This window comes from Micromys minutus (genome assembly GCF_963924665.1).
Source record: "Micromys minutus genome assembly, chromosome: 8".
In the NCBI taxonomy this organism is placed as follows: domain Eukaryota; kingdom Metazoa; phylum Chordata; class Mammalia; order Rodentia; family Muridae; genus Micromys; species Micromys minutus.
In genome coordinates, this window is record NC_137977.1 from 26,250,563 (window position 1) to 26,272,108 (window position 21,546).

At 44.2% G+C, this 21,546-nt stretch overlaps 1 protein-coding gene across 3 annotated transcripts in view; it reads left to right on the forward strand.

Annotated features, from left to right (window-relative positions):
* Positions 1-21,546, forward strand: part of ARHGAP26 (Rho GTPase activating protein 26) — a gene marked incomplete at its 5' end in the record, with an annotated part of 370,628 nt that overhangs the window by 124,752 nt on the left and 224,330 nt on the right. For all 3 annotated transcript variants that reach the window (XM_080920301.1, XM_080920302.1, XM_080920303.1), the window contains 2 exons: positions 3,385-3,479; positions 19,559-19,637. In XM_080920301.1, the coding sequence (XP_080776427.1) occupies positions 3,385-3,479; positions 19,559-19,637 (174 nt within the window). The remainder of the gene's footprint in view (positions 1-3,384; positions 3,480-19,558; positions 19,638-21,546) is intronic.

Here is a 21,546-nt window from a genome sequence, read left to right on the forward strand (position 1 = left end):
TTTTCCTCCTCCTCCTCCTTCTCATTATTATTACTATTATTATTATTATTATTATTATTTCATTTTAGCAGAGGTGGTGTTGACTTAAAAATTATCTTAGGAAAACACACATGTTAACAGATAGAGATAGAAGAGAATATTACAAATTATACCTAAGCCACTGGTGTCCCCTGGTTTTCACAGAAGCAAGCTTACTTTGTTTGGAATGGGTCATGGTCCTTTCCTACATGTCATTTCTTTCAGAAACCAGCTGACTGGATTATTCTCCTCTACAGGCTTGGCTTTGGGACTTGCATTTTGCATGTTTCCAAGTATTTAATGAACTCAGTTTCATTTCTCATCTTATCACTGTTGTCAGGGAGGGTGGGGATATATACAGTGGTCAGTGTTTGGTTGTCTAAAGACTTCTTTTGTGAGATTCCTTAAGAGTACCTCAGTGGGTTGTTAGTGTGGGGCAGAGCCTGAGAAGGTTCCCTTAGGAACTTGCTACTGTAACAAGTCATCTTCCTAATTATAACCGGTTATTTTTATGCTCCATTTTAGGGTGGTCAGTACCCTTCATTGTCTTGTGTTGTGCTGCTATTTGATTGAGCTTTCCCCCTTTAAACAAAGGGAGAAATTGGGGATTAGAGATATTGACTTGCTTCTAAATTTATATCCATGAGTTCCAGGGAGTTGCCAACCTCTCAGTCTGGAGTCAGAATCTTCTGCTCCTGAAGCCAAATCTTCTGTCTTCCAGTGGAGGAAATAGGAGCACAGCTGTCAGGGGTCTGGAGGTGAAGTGCTTGCAGTTCGGGCACATCACCTTTCATGTAGATTGTTTTCCTCCCTACAAAAGCGCTTACACTTCTTTCTACCCCCAGCCTTAGGCTTGATTTTTCTGAGCAGATTTGCTCTGTCCTCCTGAGACCAGACCTCATGTGTGGTTAAGAATGTCTCTGAATTCCACCCTCCAAGAGAGGCAACCCCTGAAGCCTAAATTAGTCACGGCCAGCTTTGTCCCTTCCCCTGACTACCCTTTATCATCTCCTGATCCTCACAGGATGAAGACTATATCCAGGCATCACAGGCTCCTGCCTCTCAGCCTTCTTCTCCCCTTTTGCTTCTTACCATGGGCTTCTGGTTACTCCTACTTCTCTATGTCCCTCCTTTGTGCTCATGTCTGATGGTACTATAGATCTACCTTACCCACACCCTTTTCATGGTCCTTCATCTACACTTTCATAATAGAAGCCAGCCCTATTGAGTTTGAACTGTAGTTGAACACCATCAAGGTCAAACTTCTTTGATGGGTGAGTACGCTCATCAAAGGACAGAGGTGGAATCATGTAGTTGGAAGAGGTTAATTGACTTTATTTTTGATTCTCAATTAGGCATCACTAGAACCAAACAAGTGCTGTGGTAAGGCAAGCAGTAGACTAATTAGTTTTAAGACAGGAAGGCTGAAGAATTCAGAAACAGCACAGAATAATCAGTGATTTCAGAGTGGTTTCTCTGGACTGAGAATGAAGCTCAGGGAAGAGCTCTTTCCTAGCATGTAGGAGGCTGCAAACAATGATAACGTGAAACCTATTATGTTATAGAGAGGGTACAGGAGAGTGAACAGTGGAAGGATCTGGTTGGTTAAACATCAGGCTAGTTTAAGTTACTTCCTGTGTGTGTGCACATGTGCATGTGTGCATCTGCGGGATAATCAAGGCACAAAGAACTTCAGTTTTCCTTGCTAATTGAAGGACCTGTTTGAGCAATTGTACTGGTCTTTCTCATTTCTTCTGGTTTCTTGGTAGATAACAGTTTAGTTTCATGATGGAGAATATCTGCTTGGGTGACTCCAGGTTGAATTTTAGTCTATTTTTTTTCAGGTCCAATGTAAGACCTTAGTGTAAAACAGTATCCCCCTCTGTGATGCTGGGTGTCTAATCTAAGGTCTCCCATATACCAGCTAAACACTTCATTATAGAGATAGATTCTCAGCTCTTTTCATCTGAGGTAGGTTTTCTAAGTTGCCCAGACTAACCTTGAATTCATATAGCCCAGACTGGCCTTGAGCTGATGTCTAGGTTTCCCAAGTAGCTGGGATACTTTTGCATCTTATAGAATGGGTAAAGCACAATTCTCAATCTGTGAAAGTAATCTTTGCTCTCCAGTAAGTAGGTGTAGATGTAAGGAATGTGAATAAAAACACTTCTTTCCCAGGGCTGTGTCTGTCTGTCTGCTGACTGTAGTGGCGGTTACGTCCACCATCTGAAGTTATGCTTCACCTTATGTTGGCAGGGCAGGTGAATTTGTTAATTTTCTCCTCTTAGGGAAAAAAAGTGGGAGAAACAGAAACAGCAATGAATTCCCAGTGACAGGGTGGATTTACAGAGAGCTCCTACTGTATTTTTAGGCAGGCAGTGCGTTATGTGAGATTGTTACATTTCACTCATATGGAGACAGTCACTAGTAGAAAAAATAGCCAACTCTTGATATGCACAGCACGGACAAGCCACGGAATACTCATGCTTAATGAAAGACTCAGATACTTAACTCTGTGCCTGCATTTCCGTAAGGTTATACAACATGCAAACAAGCCCATAACAGCAGAAATCAGACCCACTGGTTTCTTGGAGATGATCTAGAAGGTGGGTGGATCACCAAAGGTGTGTTTGACATGCAGGAGTAAGGAGTGTTGAAAAAGTTTATCTCAGATTCATTGATAGTTTGATGGCTATCTACAGATGACACAGTAACAGGTGTAAACATTAAACACATGCAGTTTATCACATCTTGTTTATCAATAAAACTGCTATATGTTGAACACCTCTTCTATCCAGGACCTAGGTGGGCTCAGAAGATACAAGAGTAGTAAGCAAAGACCACAAGCCTCGGTCCTTAGGGTGCTTGCTGTCTTGTGAATTTCCCTTCAGACTTGATGGGGAGACGTTGTTTTATTCCTCATCTTCCTCAGCAGATAGTTTTTGCTATGGTCAGTTCCATGGATGGAGAGGTACTTGATGTCACCTGAGCACTTCTTAGAGATCTTTCACCTGTTTCTTGAAGAAATGATGACTAACCAAAGATCGTAGATAGTCGGTTAGGAGAGGACTGTGGTCTTTATCTCTTGTCACCTCTGCAAATCAAACCAGATTGGAATGGTAGTACCAGATGTGTACTATGCGGCAGCAACCATGCTAACCTGTGCTAACTACATACTAGGGTGTCTATCTTAGCTGTAGAAGATGCTGGCTTGAGAGACTCAGTGGTCGCCATTCCCTCCCAGTAGGTTGTAAACACACAGATTTGGGAAGTGGACATGAAATCCTGTTGATGTGCCATGCTCGTCCTGGAGGGGAGCAGACATGCCTTCTAGCCTCACTTTGACAGTCTGTGTGTTCCCTCTAGGGAGAAGATGAGTCCGTCACCCTCAAATCCTGCACACGGCGAAAGACAGACTCCATCGAGAAGAGATTCTGCTTTGATGTGGAAGCAGTAGACAGGTAAGAGGCTGAGGCATTCTTTTCAGGGGCAGATTATTACTATCTTTCCTTCACAGTGTTTGTACCCCTGCCCCCATTCCACTCTTCTGTGTCCAGTTGGAACTGGATGCTAGGTCATTGCGGAAGGTCAGTTCAGCCTCCCTTTGTTTAGTTCACGTCTGAATCACTGGGTTTGTTTGGTTTTACTTTAATGCTAGTCTTCCATGCTCAGGAATGTGTGCTGTGTCTCCAGGAGAAGGGTAGATATTTAAAGAAAGTAGTCTGTTCAACATGATTATATCAGGTGTTTGGCTGGGTTTTTCCTTAAGAAATTAATGTAGCAAATAGGAATTGGGAATGAAAGAAGTCATACTCAAATATGTTGTTAAGGCTTATAATTAATTTTTGTACACACTCAGAAAAGATACCAAGTCACTTGCTTAATCAACCAGTAGATAATAAACAGATAGACTGATGAACAAACCGTGAAATTGTGTGTCTTCCTTCACATCTGTGGTTCTCTCACTCAAATGCACACACGGCACTAGGCTTGTTCAATGGGATTCCAGTTCTTTGTCTTACTTTCTATGGCAGTGGGTTCTTTCAGTGGAATCCATATGTGGTGCTTACTTGTTTTGCCTGTTCCAAGTCAGCAGGGTTGGCACCAGGGCCCTTAAACCTCACAGCAAGACCCATACAATGCCAGGAAATCCTCTTTTTAATTAAAAAAGACCAAAACAACCAACCAACCAAACAAACAAACAAAAACCAAACCAAACCAACCAACCAAAAAAAAAAAAAAAAAAAAAACCATGCTGTTTTCTGGAACTACTGTGTCTTCAGAAGACTGCCTGGGAGTTACTTTGGGGACAGTTAAAATTATCTTGGTTATCATCTCTTGATAACACGTCCATGAACCCTTCATCGAGCTCGTAAAAACCTTTGCAAGCCAGGCATGAGGGGTGCCCACCTATAATACCACCTCTTCAGAGGATGAGGCAGGAGGATCTCTTGAGCCCAGGAACCCAAGACCAGAGTGGGTTGTTAGTAAGACCGTGTCTCCAAAATAGAAAAGGGAGGGGGAGGGGCTTTGCAGGCTAAAATTCTGAGCAAGCCAAGAGTGTTTCGTACTCAGTATGCTGACTAGACTGAGGCAGTCCATTTCTTCCCAGAACCTTTCATATTCCTCAGTGGCTTGATACAGATGGTGTTGGAAGGATCCAGAATGCGACTGTTGAGTCTCCACTGAGGAGCAGGTGGGTTGGTAGGAGCCTTTCCTTTCAGAGTTCCGGGCGGACCTCATGGATTAAGCCACAGTTCTGCATTGCGTTTTGCCCCTTTTGTTTGACTCTGGTGTGTAATAGACTGCTCACATCCACATAGAGTGTGAGGCAGGGCAGTAAAGAAACTGTCAACATGACCCTTCTATCATTAAGGAAGATTTTTATTGTGGATATAGAGAGAGAATGGCCAGAGGCTTCCAGAAGAGCTCAGAGCAGAGAGAAAAAGTAGACTGAGCATAGCCAGCAGATTGGATGTGGCCAGGGCTGGGGAAGTGGGAGGAGCCAGTGTGGGTAGGAAGACATGGGGCATAGTGAGAGCAATGGGGGCAGGAGACAGACACAGAGGGACACACACAAGGAATAGTGGGCTCTAAGGACGGTGGGTAGCAAGAGTCGTGGGAAGGAGACTGGGGTGAGAGCTTTAAAATGTACACAGGTACCTGTGACACTAAGAGAGCACCCCTTTCACCCTCCCACCTCCACACATGGGCTTTGATACACAACCAAAGGTTTTGTCCTTTCTGCTAGAGGTAAGGGGAAAGGGAGCCTCTTGGCACATGGGAACTGGTTTTACAAGTTCCTGAGGAATGCTGGCTTTTATCTAACCCAGAAATCCTCCTATAGTTCAGGTTGAGCTCCTTTCTGGATATTTGGACAGCCTGGGACCTGACATTGGATAAGAAGTAAAAGATAGTTCTTTGTGCTAAGTGGCAACTCTCTGGTGAGCTTAGCTCTAAGTCCTTTTCCCTGGAGGATTCCCACCCTGTCCTTTTCACCAGTGCCTTTCAGCAGGGAGGGGTTGGTGCTAGGTTCTGGTTTTCTAGACTATGCCTCCCTCAGAGTCCTCTGTTTGCTTGCTGTACCGTGGAGGCAAGGGTCCAAAAGCAAGCTAGTACCTAGGGAATGGATGCAAAAGAGGAACTGACAGAAGGACACCCAGAGTGTGCTCTGGGGAGATTAGATAAACTACTGTGTACTAAAGTATGGTAGTAGCCATTAATGTGGTAATTTATCAAGGTGCAAGCGTGATTTATATTATTTAGACTACGAAAATATGGTGTGAGATATCCTGATTCTGTAATATGTGGTGTTAATGGTTAGTTGTAACTGTCAGCTTGACACATTCTAGAATCATCTGGAAGAAAGTGTCATTTCGGGGTGGTCTAGATTAGGTTGGCTTATGAACAAACATATCTGCGTGGGGCTGTCTTGATGACGTCACTTGATGTGGGAAGGCCCAGCTTGCACGTGCGTGTGCTCAGCGCTCCTGGCTTCTAAGCACGCTCTGACAGCAGTGTAACGGGTTTGTCTTGAAGCAACTAGAGCCACGATTGCCCCACAACTACAGGATGTAACCTGGAACTATAAGCTAAAACAAATCCTGTCTCCCCTAAGTGGGCTGCAGGAAAAGAAATGAAGATAGGCCCCGACTCACCAGCGCCGGCATCCTAGTTAACCGGGAGCTAAGGGTCCAGAAGCAGGCACACCTGCAGAGAATGCCCCATGAACCCGAAGACAGAGAACAGGGCGGGGATGGTATTCAAGTAAAGAAGCAGCAGAGTAGGAGGAAGGCATGAAGTAGATTCAGTGGACTTCCCCACACCCTGCCCTTCCTACTGTGTGGCACTTCATTATCGAGGCGCTGGGGGGCTAGCATGGTGTTGAGCAGGGGGACCTGTAGTGAGGTGGAAGGTCATCCCACCAAGGCCTTTAAAATGGTACGTACCCCCTGACCCCACTTCATGAAATAGAGCATTTTCATCAGCCCGCCTTATCTTTTCTGCCGCTTCTTTCCATCCAACTCCCTCTCCTTTTCCCACCCCTCTTTCTTCATCAGTAGCTTCAGTTTAGTAGCTTTAAAAAAATTACTTTTTGATGGCCTTTGAATCATCATGCTACAGACCTAGCTCTTGAAAAGTTTATATTTTACATTGGTTAATTGACTGGATTGGGTTAAAAATGGGCATCATGGAAAAGCAGCCTTTCTTGGCAGACACATGTGGCTCATTAATACTGACCAGCGTCTGCCTTCAGTCACTTGAATAATTAACTCCATCATGCACTATCTTATGGAAATTAGTGAGCAAATGTAGGGAAAATATTTACTTAAGCTGAAGAATCATGGGGGTGGTCACTTGCCAGCATCCCTTGGATTGGTTTGTTTTAAAGAAATTTCTCACAGATGTAAGTGACACATAGATTATTTTCTCCCTAATGTTTTCCATGAGCGGCCACCAAACCATATGGTAAAGAATAGAAATAGAAACTAAAGGGTTCTTTTGATTTGTTGAACCAGAGTAGTGGGGTGGGGGGGTCATGTTTATACCCAGGGAAAGGAAACAATTAGAATGTCTTAGGTTTTTTTTTTTTTTTTTTAAATTTTTAAATTTTTTTTGAAGGCTGGCTGACTCCAACAGAAACTCCGTCTGTTAAACAATTCTCTCCTCCACTGCCAAATGCAGAAGTGGGGCAAACACAGATCACTAGATGGTGGTGGTGGGGAGCAACACGGGGGATGGGGACTTGGAGACCACAAGTAGAACGGGACTCCTATACCCCTGAACTCACTGTTTCCTGTCTCAGCCTCTCAAGTACGAGAGTCTACGGGCCTGCACCCCAGGCCCAGCATACACTCCTCTGACAGGTGTCACATGCCACAAGCTTATGAATCTATTAGATTTTTTTCTGTAGAAGCCTCACCTAATTCTGTAGGGCCATTTTGAAGTTTTCCTGCAGACGCTGCACCGGCAGTCGTGAGGTAGCTTTCCCGAGCCTTTCTCAGCTCTCTCCTGCACATGCTACCTGTTCTGTTCCCTCCATCCCCAAGGTACCCTGGAGTAGCCCTGTAACATGCTTTCGTTGTATTGGTTGGCTAGCTGTTCAGTTTGAAATGTTTTGAGTACTTCTGTTTAATTTTGTTTATCTCAGATGGTTTGCTTTTAGAGGCAGAAAAACCATAATTTCCTGTAGCCTTTAATATAGTACTATGTATATATGATTGCCCAATATTAATTTTTTTATGGTGAATTCAGTTTTGAAACTGCATTATTTATTTATTTTTCCTTTGGGTGTTTTCGTGATGAGACTAGAGAACATTAGTTAGCTGTCAGTTAAATTAAAGCTCTAGCATGTACACACAAAATTTGCTTTTGTGTAGAAGTATAGTAAGTTGAGTTGAAGCCAGAAAACCAGAAGCTAGACATTTATGGAAGATCTGAATTAAAAAAATAATTAGTACCCTCCACTCAGTCAGCAAACATCTCTCCATGTTGTGTTTTCATCAAAGGTTGCATATTGTTAAATAAAGATAGAAGGAGCCCTAGGTTTGAACATGGGCTGTGACTCTCACTAGCTGTACTGTTGGTACCAAGATGGAGCAGATTGTAACTGCTGAGATAGTTTTGAAGATGGGATATAGCAGTCTGCCTCTCTGATGGGGTCCCCTGTGTGCAAATGTTGTGTGCTCCACGCTGTGGGACCTAAATTTCCTTATGTTAAACCTTTGCTAGAAGTCCTTCCCACACCACCTTGCCGTCAGCTTGCTTTTTTTCCCACAGCCTTGTGGGTTTATCTACGATATGAGAGTGAATTCAGGCACAGGAAGGGTCCACGTGAAGAAGGCCCACTAGGGGGAGATTCTGAACGCAGTGCTGTGCTTCTTCATAGCTTGATTCCCACAAAAGAGAAAGTTTTATGTCCACATTCAGTTTATGATCTCCCCAGGAAACCATTCTAATTTTAAATGAAGGTAGTTTATGTAGAAGTATGTGAATGGGTCGTTTTGTGTGTCTTTGTGAAACTGTGTGACTCTTGAGATTGTTTGCCGAAGAGGCTCGATCCTCTTACGTAACAGACTGTTTGAATGTTCAGCCTGTAGAGGGCAGCTTCGCCTGTGCATTGGTTGCTCCCGGGTCCAGTTGAAGGGTTCTCGTCATTTATACACTGGTAATTTGAAGACAGCTGCGCGTGTGGTTTCTGTAGAAGTGACAGTTTATCAGAGTATTACTACTTAAGGCAGAGAGTATTTTCAGTGACTCATTCTTTCTCTTGAAGTTCCTTCCTCTCACCCTTTGCACGGAGCTGGCAACAGCCAGCTGGCCTGCCCAGTTAGCCACGCCTCTTTAAATATTGCAGTGTAAGCTGGGTGAACCAAGGTGCTAGATTCTTTGCTTCAGGATGATGCATGCGAGGACAGCAGACTTGTCCTTCTGTCCAGCCTGTGCTGAGAACCAGGCTTCTCTGTCCTGTTGCAGTCTTTGTCTCTCAGAGCCACAGAGCGGATGAACTGCTTTTCCTGGTTCGGGCTTCCCACCCCTCCCCTTCTCGCTGCCTGTTTGAAATGCTACTTGACTTTGCCTTCCTGCCCATTGGGTTGGAGTGCTGGCCTCCATGCCTTTGACCTTTCAGGCAGGAAATGGCTTTTCCTTCCTCAGAGGGTGTTATGCTGCTCTGACTTCATGGCCAGGGGTGGGGTGGTCAGTGGGGGATGGGCATCATTCTTTCTGAATTGCTTCCTGGCTCTTAGGGATAGATAGCAAGCTGTCTGAGAAGTTCTTCGGCTCTAGAGTTCACAAAGTCAGAACTGAAGTTTTAGGGGGGGTTGTTTTGCTTTTGGATTGAGTGAGAACCTTGGCTGTTTGAACCTATTTTAAGTAGGAGTGGGCTTTGCTGGTTAGTGGAGTGGGTGGGAAGGCAACCTAGGCACCCTGCCTTCTAGCCTCTCATCAATGCAGGGAAATCTGTTGGCGAGTGCACACATTTATCTGCCAGTTTCTCAACATAGGACTTAAAAATGTTATTATGTAAATCCCAAGAAATAGCAATGGAGCAGCAAATTTCTCCTGTTCATCATGGGACCGAAGGGCCTAATGTGCAGAGGGTGGCAGATGAACCTAAGGAGAGATTTGCTTAGCTTGCTGTCAGCAGTGACAGGATTCACAGTGACCTTGTGTTGCACCCATCCCATTAGTTAGTACTGCCTTTTCCTGGTGCATTATGGTAACCCGGGCCTGTCGCTGTGGCTGGCACACAGCACTCAGAAGTCTGTAGGAGTTACACTGATGGGCCATGAAGTTTATGGCATGCTAGATCATCTGATGTTCTAGAACTTTAAAATCTTTTTGAAATAACTCTGTGCGAAACTGTCTTCTCTGGACAGTTCCTATTCCAGGGTCTTCCTCATTCTCCAGTCTTTCCTCTCAGCAGGCGGGTGCTGTAGGCGTTCGTTGATTATGATCCGTTCATTCATTAGAATCAGATTCCTTCTAGATAATTGATTGGAAGCTGCTTAGGAAAACAACTTAGGGAGTATGTGGAAGGAGGTTACTCCCTTCCTTCCTCTCTTTAAGTTGATAGTCCTCTTGGACTCTAGGGCACACATACTTGTTACAGATAAGGTCACTGCAGCATTTTGTCTTACGCGTAGGCCTTGTTTTAGTTTCTGGCCCACCTGGATACAATGTCAGAGTTAGCCCTTAATAGCAATGTGGCATCTTTCACTTTTAGAAAGAACCTCAAAGGGCTGGAGATGTGGCTTAGTGGTAGGATGCTTGCCTAGCATGTCTGAGTCCCAAGTTCAATCTCTAGCAACACAACAACTAAAGTAAATAAACAACTGAATAAGATAAAGGAGGCCTAATTAGTGGCATTTAATTCATATGTTTATTGTGAGAAAGAAATGATACTTGACAAAATCCTTAGCACAGTATTGGGCATGTAATAAGAAAGAAATCTTAGCCCTGTGACCTCTGGTTTCTCTCACCTGTGATCTACTGGGTTACCATGATACCCCTTGACGGGTGGCAGCCGCCTCTGTGGCCTGTACTTACTCTGCTCTTTCTTATTCCTATTCTTATTTCTTATTCCTTATTTGTATGCACTGGTCCACAAGAAGAAATGTAGAGGAGATGAAAGGCTACAGGAGTTAGAGAAAAACCCAACTCTGTTTTCCTTACGGGAGTAAAGAGTTTCTTGCCTAGCTCCCTTCTCTTGACTGCTTACCTGCTTTCTATAAACAGTCATGGGTCAGATGCCATTCTCCAAGGTTGTTCTATGACTTTGATCATATCTGTGCAGACTTTTCATTGTATAGAGAGTATCAAGAAGCAGTTTTCCCAGAAGCGCTTCTTCTTCCTGGCATCTGACGAGCCCCTTTCACCTGGGCATAGAAAACCCACTCTAAGCCTTCATTTCCAAGAGCACAGTGGGACTCATTTCACACACAGGTTACAGTGAGTTCTGTGGGTCGTTCCTTTACTGTCAACCTGACCCTAAGTATGAATGGGAGTTAGGAGAGAGTTCTTGCCAACTGGAGATTTAGTATTACCAATGAGTAAGCCCTAGATCTTTGGAGGCTGAGTGAGAGAGGTACTGTGAGGTTCTGGTTGTGTTTGTTGCAGTGGGGTGGAGTCAGTCCTAGCATTTCCTTGTCCAATAGGAAGTGGGTAAATTGCCAAACTACTGAGATCACTATTGTTGACTCTGATTCATGAATAAGATTAGAACTAGAAAGCTGTCGAGGAACCCCAGAATCAGCCATGGATGCACTTTTGATTGTTCTTGGCTGATGGGAGGGCTTTGATGGACATTGGTGGTCCTAGCATTCTGGAGACAATGCTCTCTTGGTTAGTTAGGGTTCTTTTTGATTTTGGTTTTTTTGTTTGTTTTTCCAGTCAGCTTGACATTGGTAAGTGTTATCTGCAGAGGGTAACCTCAGTTGAGAAATTGTCTTCATCAGATTGACCTGTAAGCAAGTCCGTAGGGCATTTTCCAGATTAATGATTGATGTGGGAGGGCCCAGCTCACTCTGTGGGGCATATCCCCTGGTTGTAGATGGTGTATAAAAGCAGACTGAGCAAGCCAGGAGGAACAAGCCACTAAGCATCTTTTCTTCACAATCTCTGCTTCCATTTCTGTTACCATGTTTCTGCCCCTACCTCCTCCCCTGAGCTCTCCTGATGATGGAGTGGGATCCCGTAGGAGAAATAAACCCTTCTTCATGTTCCCCACCTCACTGATAGAAACCTAACCAGAACAACTACAAACCATATGTTCCTTTGATATGTTGCTTTTCTCTGGGCCTTTTGGAAGCCAGCACTGGAAGAGACATGGGAATGGGTAGCAGCTTGCCTCGAGATAAGGGAGGACTCTCTTCCCTTTATTGTTATTACTATGTTTGAGGATCACACACACACACACACACACACATACACACACACAGCATACCAGCTGCTCTCACCTCCTACCTTCCTCCCACCCGTGTCACTTCCTTCCCTCCCCACAAATTTCTCTCTTGGTGTTCATCTCTTGTCATGTTGGAGAGCTGTTTTCTGCATCATCCCCATGGTGAGAGTGTAGCAGTGTTGAGAACATTGCAGGTCCTTGTTCGTGCTTCTCAGGCCGTTCCAACTCCAGCACTGACTATGTGCTCATGGTGAAGGAGTGCTGGCCTTTGAGGAGAATTTTAGAGTTGGGCTTCAGAAAGGGCTTTAAAATTATTTGCATCCTCTCTCACCTGGTGGCCAGAGGGGCCTTCCCTAAAGAGGTTCTAGTATTTGCTGGGGACTTTTCTCTGCCCCATTAGTTGTCGGGCATTAGTTTTAGACAGGAGTAGCAGTCCACTTCAGAGCTGCTATCGGGGAGGGAAAAGGAAATAGTCATGAAGTCAGGGCTGGTGTTTGCGGTAGGGGCATGGTTTTCAGTCTGAAGGTGTTGCTTGTTAGGTGGACCCCAGTGACATTTTTTTTTTTTTTTTTTTTTTTTTTTTTTGCCCCTTGAAACATTTCTCCTGCCCTTTTCCAGGTATTGCTTCCATGTTACCCCATACTTTCTCTCATCTCTCATTTGCCCATGTGGGACTAAGTTTTTGGAGTGTTATATTTTTTGCCTTCCACTTGTAAATGTGCGATGCACTTCTTTGAGCTCATGATATCACCAAACCCGTAACTGCCAGCCCCGAGGGAAAAGCAACTGGACCTCTCTACTTTGTCTTCCCAAACATATAGGTCACACATGCAGAATAGTAAGGAAGCTAAAGTGTTGTCAGGAGGTTATAACTCTTGGACAGTTAAAACTAGTTCTTAATTAAGAAACCACTGTAATATACACACATCTCAAGTCTATGTGTATGGCTGTGCATAAATCAAGCCTAAGTATATGTACATACATACAAAGACCCTGATCAAGGGGAACATTTATAGCCTTGGAGTTTTCCAGACACTGCCACACCCTTTCTTGGAGGTAAAATAACTCTTCAGTCTTGTATGAGGTTTTTAAAGAGTTTGAATGTCATGGAGACTGTAGACTTTCCCTCAGCATCTGTAAGGTTCATACCTAACCATTCTGTGCAGTGACAGTTGCTGTTTTCAGTTGTTGCCTGAGGTCCTACCACTTAGCTATACAATTTGTGTGTCCTCTTTTATTAGACATTTTTGTGGCTACTGTTGTGGTTATTATGAATAACGTGACAAGCATCATTGAATGTGCCTTGCGGAGGACATAGGCACTCATCTTTCCTGGTGAAATATATGGGAGTAGCATGGCTAAGTAACGTGTGGTGTGGTGTGGTGTTTAGTTCTAGTAGACACTGAAAATGTTCTTGTTAATTTAGTTTCTCACCAGCAAAGCCTGAGAATCACAACACTAAATTACCAAGTGACCTTTTAATGTTCTTCATTCAGGAGGTACTAAGTGAAGCTCATTCTGCTTCTAAATTACATCTCTTCAATGAGTAGCCTTTTGATGTCTGCCTCTTATATCTGCTGGCCATTTAGATTTCCCCTTTTTACTTTTTATTTGTGGGTCTCTGTCTCTCTGTTTCTGTCTCTCTGTCTTTGTCTCTGTCTGTCTGCCTCTCCCTCTCCCTCCCTCCCCCCACTCTGTGTGTGTGTGTGTGTGTGTGTGTGTGTGTGCGCTATATGTATGTGTCTTAGGGTTTTGTTGCTTTGAAGAGATTCCATGACCTTAGAAAGGAAAAATGTTGAATTGGGGCTTACAGTTCAGAGGTTTGGTCTATTACTTCCACTGGCAGGAAGCATGGCAGCGTGCAGGCACGCGTGGTGCTGGAGAAGCAGCTGAGAGTTCTAGATCTGGATCAGCAGGCAACGGGAAGAGACAGTGAGCCACTAGCCTTGGCTTGAACTTCTGAAATTTTAAAGCCCATTCCCCCAGTGGTATACCTCCTCCAACAAGGACAAACATCGGAATAGAGCCACTCCCTATGAGTCCATGGGGGCCATTTTATTCAAACCACAACTGCCCATGGAGGCCAGAAGAGAGCACTGGGTCCTGTGGTCTTGGAGTTAAAGGCAGTTTTGAGTTGCCTGACAGTAGGTGCCATGAACGGAGCCTTCTGAAGAAGCCGTAACTGCTGAGCCAAATCTCCAGCCGTTCAATATCCTCTCTTATGAAGTGTCTATTAAGAGTACAATTGAATTCTGTTGTTAATTGTCTCCGCTTGTCAGTGTTCTTCATATAGCTAGAATATGGATCTCATTGGAGATATATATTACAAAATTAGCTCTCACTTTCTTTCTCAATATTTTTTTGATTTAAGATATCTTTTGAGATAGGGTTTCATATAGCTGGCTTTGAAGTCACTGAAGATGACTTTGAACTTCTGGTCCTTCTGCCTCTACCTCCCATGTGGTAAAACTGCAGGTGTGTTCCATTATGCCTGGATTATGTGGTGCTGGGATCTCAACTCAGAACCTCACGCATTGAGATAAATACTCTATTGACTCAACTATACCCCTAGCCTTTGTTTTCATTCTCTTAATATTATCTTCTAATTAATGCTTCTCTTATATTTTGGTAAGGTCTAACCTACCAGTGTTTATTTTCTTTATGATAGCACCTTTGAGATTTTTTGAAATTAAAATACTATATATTATAATATGTAATTATATATATATATATATATATATAATGTATAAAATTTTTCCTCCTTTCCCTTTCCTGCAGACTTTCATGTACTCCCCATCCCAGTTCACAACCTCTGTCCTCTTTTCTGTAGGTGTTACATGCATGTGTATATATTTCTTAAATACATAAATGCATTCTGCTCAGCCTGTATAATGTTACTTGTATGTGGAGAGTCCAGGGCTGAGCGCTGGTATTACATAACCCACTGGGGAAGTATTCCTGGGGGAAGTCATTGTTTTCTTCTTCTCTCAGCATTCCTTACTGGTGTTCAGTTCTTTGTGGCTGGTCTCCGAGAGCTCCTCCTCCCAGTTAGCGTGTTTGCTGCTCTCATCCTTGTTCAGGTCTTGTTTAGGCCACCATGCTGGTGAGATTTCATGGGTGTAGTTTCCCTGAAAGTTTTAGGGGATACAGCCTCAACAGTAGACATCCATTTCTCTGGCTCTTAGAATCTTTCTGCCAACAGCACCTGTTTTGTTCTGTTAAAAAGAAAGGAAAAAGAACGAAGGCCTCTCTTTCCCTTCAGTATCGTGAGGTGAATTCTGAAGAAGCACTGCTGCTGAAAGTCATTCCAGTCTCCCGTGGGATGACTGTGTTCTGGAGGAGAGCCTGGGCACACGCTTGTGGGAAGAGGAATATTTATGAGGCACTCCGGCTTTACAGAGAAATTCATCACTGTCATATTTGACTCCATGCAGGATATCTTTAAGGAGCTGTAGGGATGCAGGTTGAGAGGAATTGGGTAGTACACACAAATTCCTCAGGGGCTCTGGTGTCCCCTCAGTGGGACGGCATCACATACCAGGGTTAGGAGTTGGACCATGGTCATGTGCTGGCTGCAGTCAGGGACAAAGTTCTTACCTCTCTGAGTTGTCCTTTTCTTGTTTAAATGTGAGTAGTGAGAATACATTTCCCTCTGTCTAGGTATGAATACTAGTTTATGAGTGCTTAGCACAGCAGATGTACTGGGCTGGGCGAAACTCGTTTTCTTCTGTTACAGTGCTGATGGCGCACAGTGGGGTAAAACCAGGAACATCTCCAGCCCTGAACCTTATTTCTCTTTCATTGGTTTATAGTTCCCTTCCGTGTCTGATGCATCCTTTCCTGTCTCCCTTATAAAAGAAGCATTTATTTATTTTTTTATTTGTATGAGTACACTGCGGCTATCTTCAGACACACCAGAAGAGGGCATCGGATCCCATTACAGATGGCCTTGAGCCACCATGTGGTTGCTGGGAATTGAACTCAGGACCTCTGGTAAGAGCCAGTGCTCTTACCCACCGAGCCATCCATCTCGCCAGCCCGACCCCCCCCCCCCCCACTTTTGCTATGAATAACTGACACACATTCCAAACAGAAACTGAATAGACATGCTATAAGAGAAAGTTTGAAAGTTTGCTGGTATGCAGTTTCATGTCGTGGAAGTTTTTTTCTTGTTTTATTTTATTTTATTTGGGGCTATGTTGCCAATCTAGTTGGCTTGAGAAGGTCATCATGAGAATAAATTATTGTTTGATTCTAAAATAAAGTTGACCCTTTTATCTTGGCTTCTTAGGAAAGTCTTATGTCAGACTTATATTAGTATTTTTAATGTAGTAAATGAAAATATGGATATTTCTACCTAAAATGTATAGTGCTGTATCCAGACATACATACAGGAAGCAGAGAAAAGTCTCTGAATTTGGGGAATAGAACTATAATGAAATGTGTTATGTCCACTTTATTTGCTATCATCTAGAGTGTTACCCCCCACACATGAAAGATGATTTGCATTTTGTTGTTTCTATTTGAAGTGAAAACAGTCATATTGGCTTCCCTAGACACTAGGGCCCAATGACATTCCCCACCCCCTTACTGCCTCTGAGTTTTTCTGAAGTTCCCCTTGGTGGCTTTGAGTGGAAATATCATATCATAGGCCATGAAGTTGATGTGACATCTGTGACACCTCTGCCCTCCTGGTGTTTGGGCAGCTCTTGTGTTTGCAGTGGTTTTCTTGCAGGAAGAGGACTGGAGTTCTGTTGGCTGTTTGACTTTCAGCACAGAGAGGGGGGTGTTAGTACTAGTGCAGAGAACCCAGAAGGAGAAGCGTGGGTGGGGGTGCTCCGGGTCATGGGCCTTAGGCATAGCCATCCATCAGGATCACCAGGAGAGCTGATGTAGCTCTGGTTTTCCAGGACCAGATCAGAAGTTTAGTTTTAGTAGGGTGGGGTTGGATTGGGATTTTACATTTAAATTTTTTAAAAATATATTATTTTATTTCTTTAAATCACAAATGTTGTCCCCTCCTCCTGGTCCCCCCTCACAGAATTCTTCTCTTTCTCCCCTTTGCTTCTGAGAGGGTAGTTCCCCCAACCCCCTTACCTGGGGCATCAGGTCTCTATAGGTCACATCCTCTCCCACTGAGGCCAGACAAGTACCCTGTTACACATGTGCCTGGGGAGCCAGTGTATGCTCTTTGGTTGCTGGCTTAGTCTCTGGGAGCTTCCAGGGGTTCTGGTTAGTTACCACTGTTGGTCTCCCTATGGAGTTGCCAACCTCTTCAGTTCCTTTAATCCTTCCCCTAAGTCTTCCATTGGGGTCGCCGATCTCTGTCTGGTGCTTGGCTGTGAATATCTGCATCTGTCTCAGTCAGCTGCTGGTATAGCATCTCAGAGGACATCCATGTCTGCAAGCATTAACAGCAACAGTAATAGTGTTAGGGTTTGGTACCTGCCCATGGGATGGATCCCAAGTTGGGCTGGTCTCTGGTTGGCTGTTCTTTTAGTCTCTGCTCCATTTTTGTCCCTGCATTTCTTTTAGACAAGAACAACTTGGGTCAAAAAAATTGAAGATGGGTTGGTGTCCCCATCACTCTACTGGTGGCCCTGTTTAACTACTGGAGGTGGTCTTTTCAGGTTCCATCTCCTCACTGATGGGCATGTTGGCAAAGGTTACCCTCTTTGAGTCCTGGGAGCCTCCCCCATCTGATTTCCCAGGCCCAGCCCAGAAGTTCAGTTTCAGTAGGGTGGAGCTGGGTTGGGAATCTAAATTCTTTTTATAAAGATGGATTGCTTGACTCAAACAGGTGGTACCAGCAAAGAAAGCAAAACAAACAAGTAAGAAAAAGAGGGGTAGCACTGGAGGAGGGAAGCTGGTGGTGTGGCCTCTGTAGCAGGCTGTAGCTTCTTAGGCTTTTGTTGCAAAGCACCTTGTACTTGGCTTTCAAAGGTGGGAAGGCAGTGTCAGATCTGCTCTCTCTCCAGGCCACAGGCTCCAGTCTGTGGAAGCACAGCAGTGAGCAGTCTGTGGACACATGGGAAGTCTGGCACATCAAAGGGGCTGCTGGAGAGGGATGGTTATTTGAGTCTGAGAAAAGGGGGAGAACCCTGGCAGATGCTGTGGAAAGAAGAATTTGTCTGTCCTTGGACCCACCTTTCTCCTATGATGCTAATGCCCAATGTGGCTTCAAGGAATGACCTCCTTTTCAGGAGTCAGTGTCTTCTATCCTCAACATATCCACCTCCTCTAAACCTTGTATTTCCTCCCTTTCTGTCTGCCTAGGTGGGGGTAGACTTGTGGGGACATCTTTCCTTCTCTCTCCCCCATTTCCTCTTCATCCCATGCTCCTTGCATCCCTGACCCTGTGCTTTTACCCTTACAGCTTTGAAAGTGATTGAACAGTGGAAGCAGTCAGTGACCAGAGATGATAGAGATTGGCAAGATGCTTGCTGTCTTGGTTCTGGGCTTTTCATACCACACTGAGGGCATGTGGGCACAAAGGCAACTGGGCTTTAGTTCTTGATCAGTTGATCTCTCTTTCTTGCTTTCAGGATCCCTCAAACTTAGAAGATGAGGGTTTGAAAAATATTTTTAATTTCTTGTTTGGAGATTTTATACATGTGCACAATATGTTTTGATCAAATTCACCTTTGGAGTCCTCCCTCCCCTCTGGGCCCATTCATATCCCCCCACTACTTCTCTCTGACAACTTCATGGACACATTCTAAGCCTGCTGAGTCTAGTGGCTAACCACTAGAACATGGGCAGTCTATAGGGGCCACATTCCGGGAGGCGATCCCTCTTCTAGTGGTCAGCAGCAGCCAATAACTCTTTAGATCTACCAGTGCTGGAACTTTTGAGGGCTCCAGTACTCTTTATCAATTGGATAGAAATTAAATTGTTTTATCAGAATGTACTCATGTTCAGAGGGGAGATGGTTTGTGGGCAACATGGGACCAACACTGACTAGAGAACCTGCCTTGAGGGGTGGGTAAAGTTCTCAAGTCACCTTATTGCCCCGCATATTCTGTGAGGAATGCCATTTGTAAAGAAAGCAGGGCTTGATGCTTTGCGAACTGTCTGGAGAGGTTGTGCTTGTCGTGAATAGCATGTAGATGTCAAGGAGAGCTTGCAAGGTGAGCCGTCCTGGGCTCCTAGCCTGTGGGTCCTCATTAAAGCAATTTACGTACATTTAATGTAATTGTAATTACAAAGCCAATTCACTTCATAAGTTTGGTGACAAAAGTGGTTTAGAAGCATTGGATTTTATACTAAGAAATATGAAGTATGCAGTAAGGGCATGCCTCTCTTTCTCCACAGTCACTGCAACTCACTCTAGAAAATACATCCTGAGTTTCCTCCTTATACAAAGCACCTTAGTAAGCAAATGGGTCACAGTCCATGGGACAAACAAGCTCTAAGGGAACCAGGTCGTTAATAATTCTTGTCCTTCACCTCTGTCTCTTGAGAGGGATGGGAATATTAAAAAGGATGTGAGGAAGTGGTTTTTGCTTTCTGAGATGGGAGGGTGGCTAACAGGAGCAGAAAGAGGGCTTTACTGACAAGTAAACATTTAAGAATGTTGCCACTGTCTCTTTGGGTGACACTGCGGTCACGCCTGTGTCTCTCCTTTCTCTGTAGGCCAGGGGTTATCACCATGCAGGCGTTGTCGGAAGAGGACCGTAGGCTCTGGATGGAAGCCATGGATGGCCGGGAACCTGTAAGTAACAATTCAGGGAAATAGAACAATGAAGACCCCAGTAGTGTGCTACTTCCCTACTGAGAGGGTTTGCCATTGCTCTAAAGCCTTGAGGCTTTGAAACCAATGTCCCAGGGGCATTTTTTCTTCACAGATTGATGGTTGTAGATACTGCAGTTGCCTCTGTGTGTCTGTAGCTCCCAGGTTTTGGCCTTGGCTCCTAAGGTAGAAATTCTGTGTGATGGTCCAGCAGTTTTCCCTCATTATAGTCACAGACATTTCGTCTCTGGACCTCTTAAAGAGGCAGAGTGGTCTGTATTCTGAATGGCTATTGGTCACATGTTGCCTTCACAAAGTAGGCTGCAAAGCATGAGGCTGGCTGCTTTTAATGGGATGTACAGTTGTAAAAGTCTACATAGGTGGTAGAGCGCCTTTATCACTGTCATCTGGTTAGGTTTCCCATTGCGATGGTGATTCATACCTCATGGTAAGCAGTGGGACATTATCATGGTAGATGGAAGCAGTTAAGCCTGGCGACGTGATCTGCGTTCCCATTTCAAAGATGCTGGCCTCAGCAGGGTTATGTGATCTTGTGGTTGTTATGCAACGTGTGACATGTAAAAGCCATTTGAGAGCTCTGGGGTAAGTCCCAGGGCAGGCCTTTTTATCTTGATGCTGAGAATTTCAACTACAGTTTTAGAGTAGTAAAAGGACACAAAAATTCTGAGTATAGCTAAGTTCCATCAAAGATAAAAAAAGACTCTACATGGATAAAGGCATGATCCAAAGGGGAATGTGTGCCTGGAAAGGCAGATCATGGCTTCTGCTGCCTAGAGAACACTATGAATCAAGCCAATGCCCCTTGCAGATGATCTCAGTTCTGTTGTGGCTCTTTCCTAACCCGTGCTGGTGGGAATGATGTGGCAGTATAAATGAATGTGCTGTTCTACCCATCTGTATGTTATATAAACACAGGACCCACAATCTAGTCAACAAAATACAAACACAAACCAGTATGCACATAACTTTAGTGATATAGATCCACATTTGAGCAAGTACTTAACGATGAGGCAGAATTGGATGAAATACAATGTAACAACTGTTTAATTTGAATTCATTTCTTGGGCCAAAAGATAAGATAGCCTCAATTTTCTCTTTATAAATTGTTATCCATAGAAACAAGCCCAACTGAGCACCGTGTGTGTGTGTGTGTGTGTGTGTGTGTGTGTGTGTATGTGTGTTTTGAAGTTTTAACATCTTAAAACCTTATTTCTTACTGCCTTAGGAAACAGGTGTTATGATTCACTTTGTAGTGAGAAAACAGGCTTACGAAGGTTAAATAACTCACTGCAAGCCTTGCAGAGAATAGGTGGCTATCTTTATAGAGAACATGCCAGGACGATACACAGTGAAGAGACAAAGCATAGCAGCACATAATGAGAGAAGTGGGTGTGGCTGTCGGAGCTCTCACTTGGGCCCTTACCCACCATGACTGCTCTCCCCCCCCCCCCCAACCCATGGTATCCAGGGTTCTGTCATTCCCCTGCTCTAGCTTGGAAATGGAGTTGAAAGCATCATGGGAAAGCATTGTGAAGAACTTAGCAGTCACATGCTGCTTCCATTGGTAAACATAATGTGGCTGTATCTGCCCTCAGAGGAGAATGGGGAAATCCAGATGCAGGTAGGTAGCCATTGGCCCTGCCAATCAGTGCCTAGTACAGTCCCGGGAAGAAGAGACAATGCTGTGATGGTAGGTCTGTCTATCGTGGCACAGCTGAGGTCTGTCTCTAGATGTATTTAGGTTTCATCTTTAACAGAGATATATTTTCAGACCGTCTCCAAAGGATTCATGTCTAGTTACTTCTGCATTATTTACTTTTTCTGGCCTTCTTAAGTGACTCCCCAAACTCATAGAATAGTAACTCCTTTC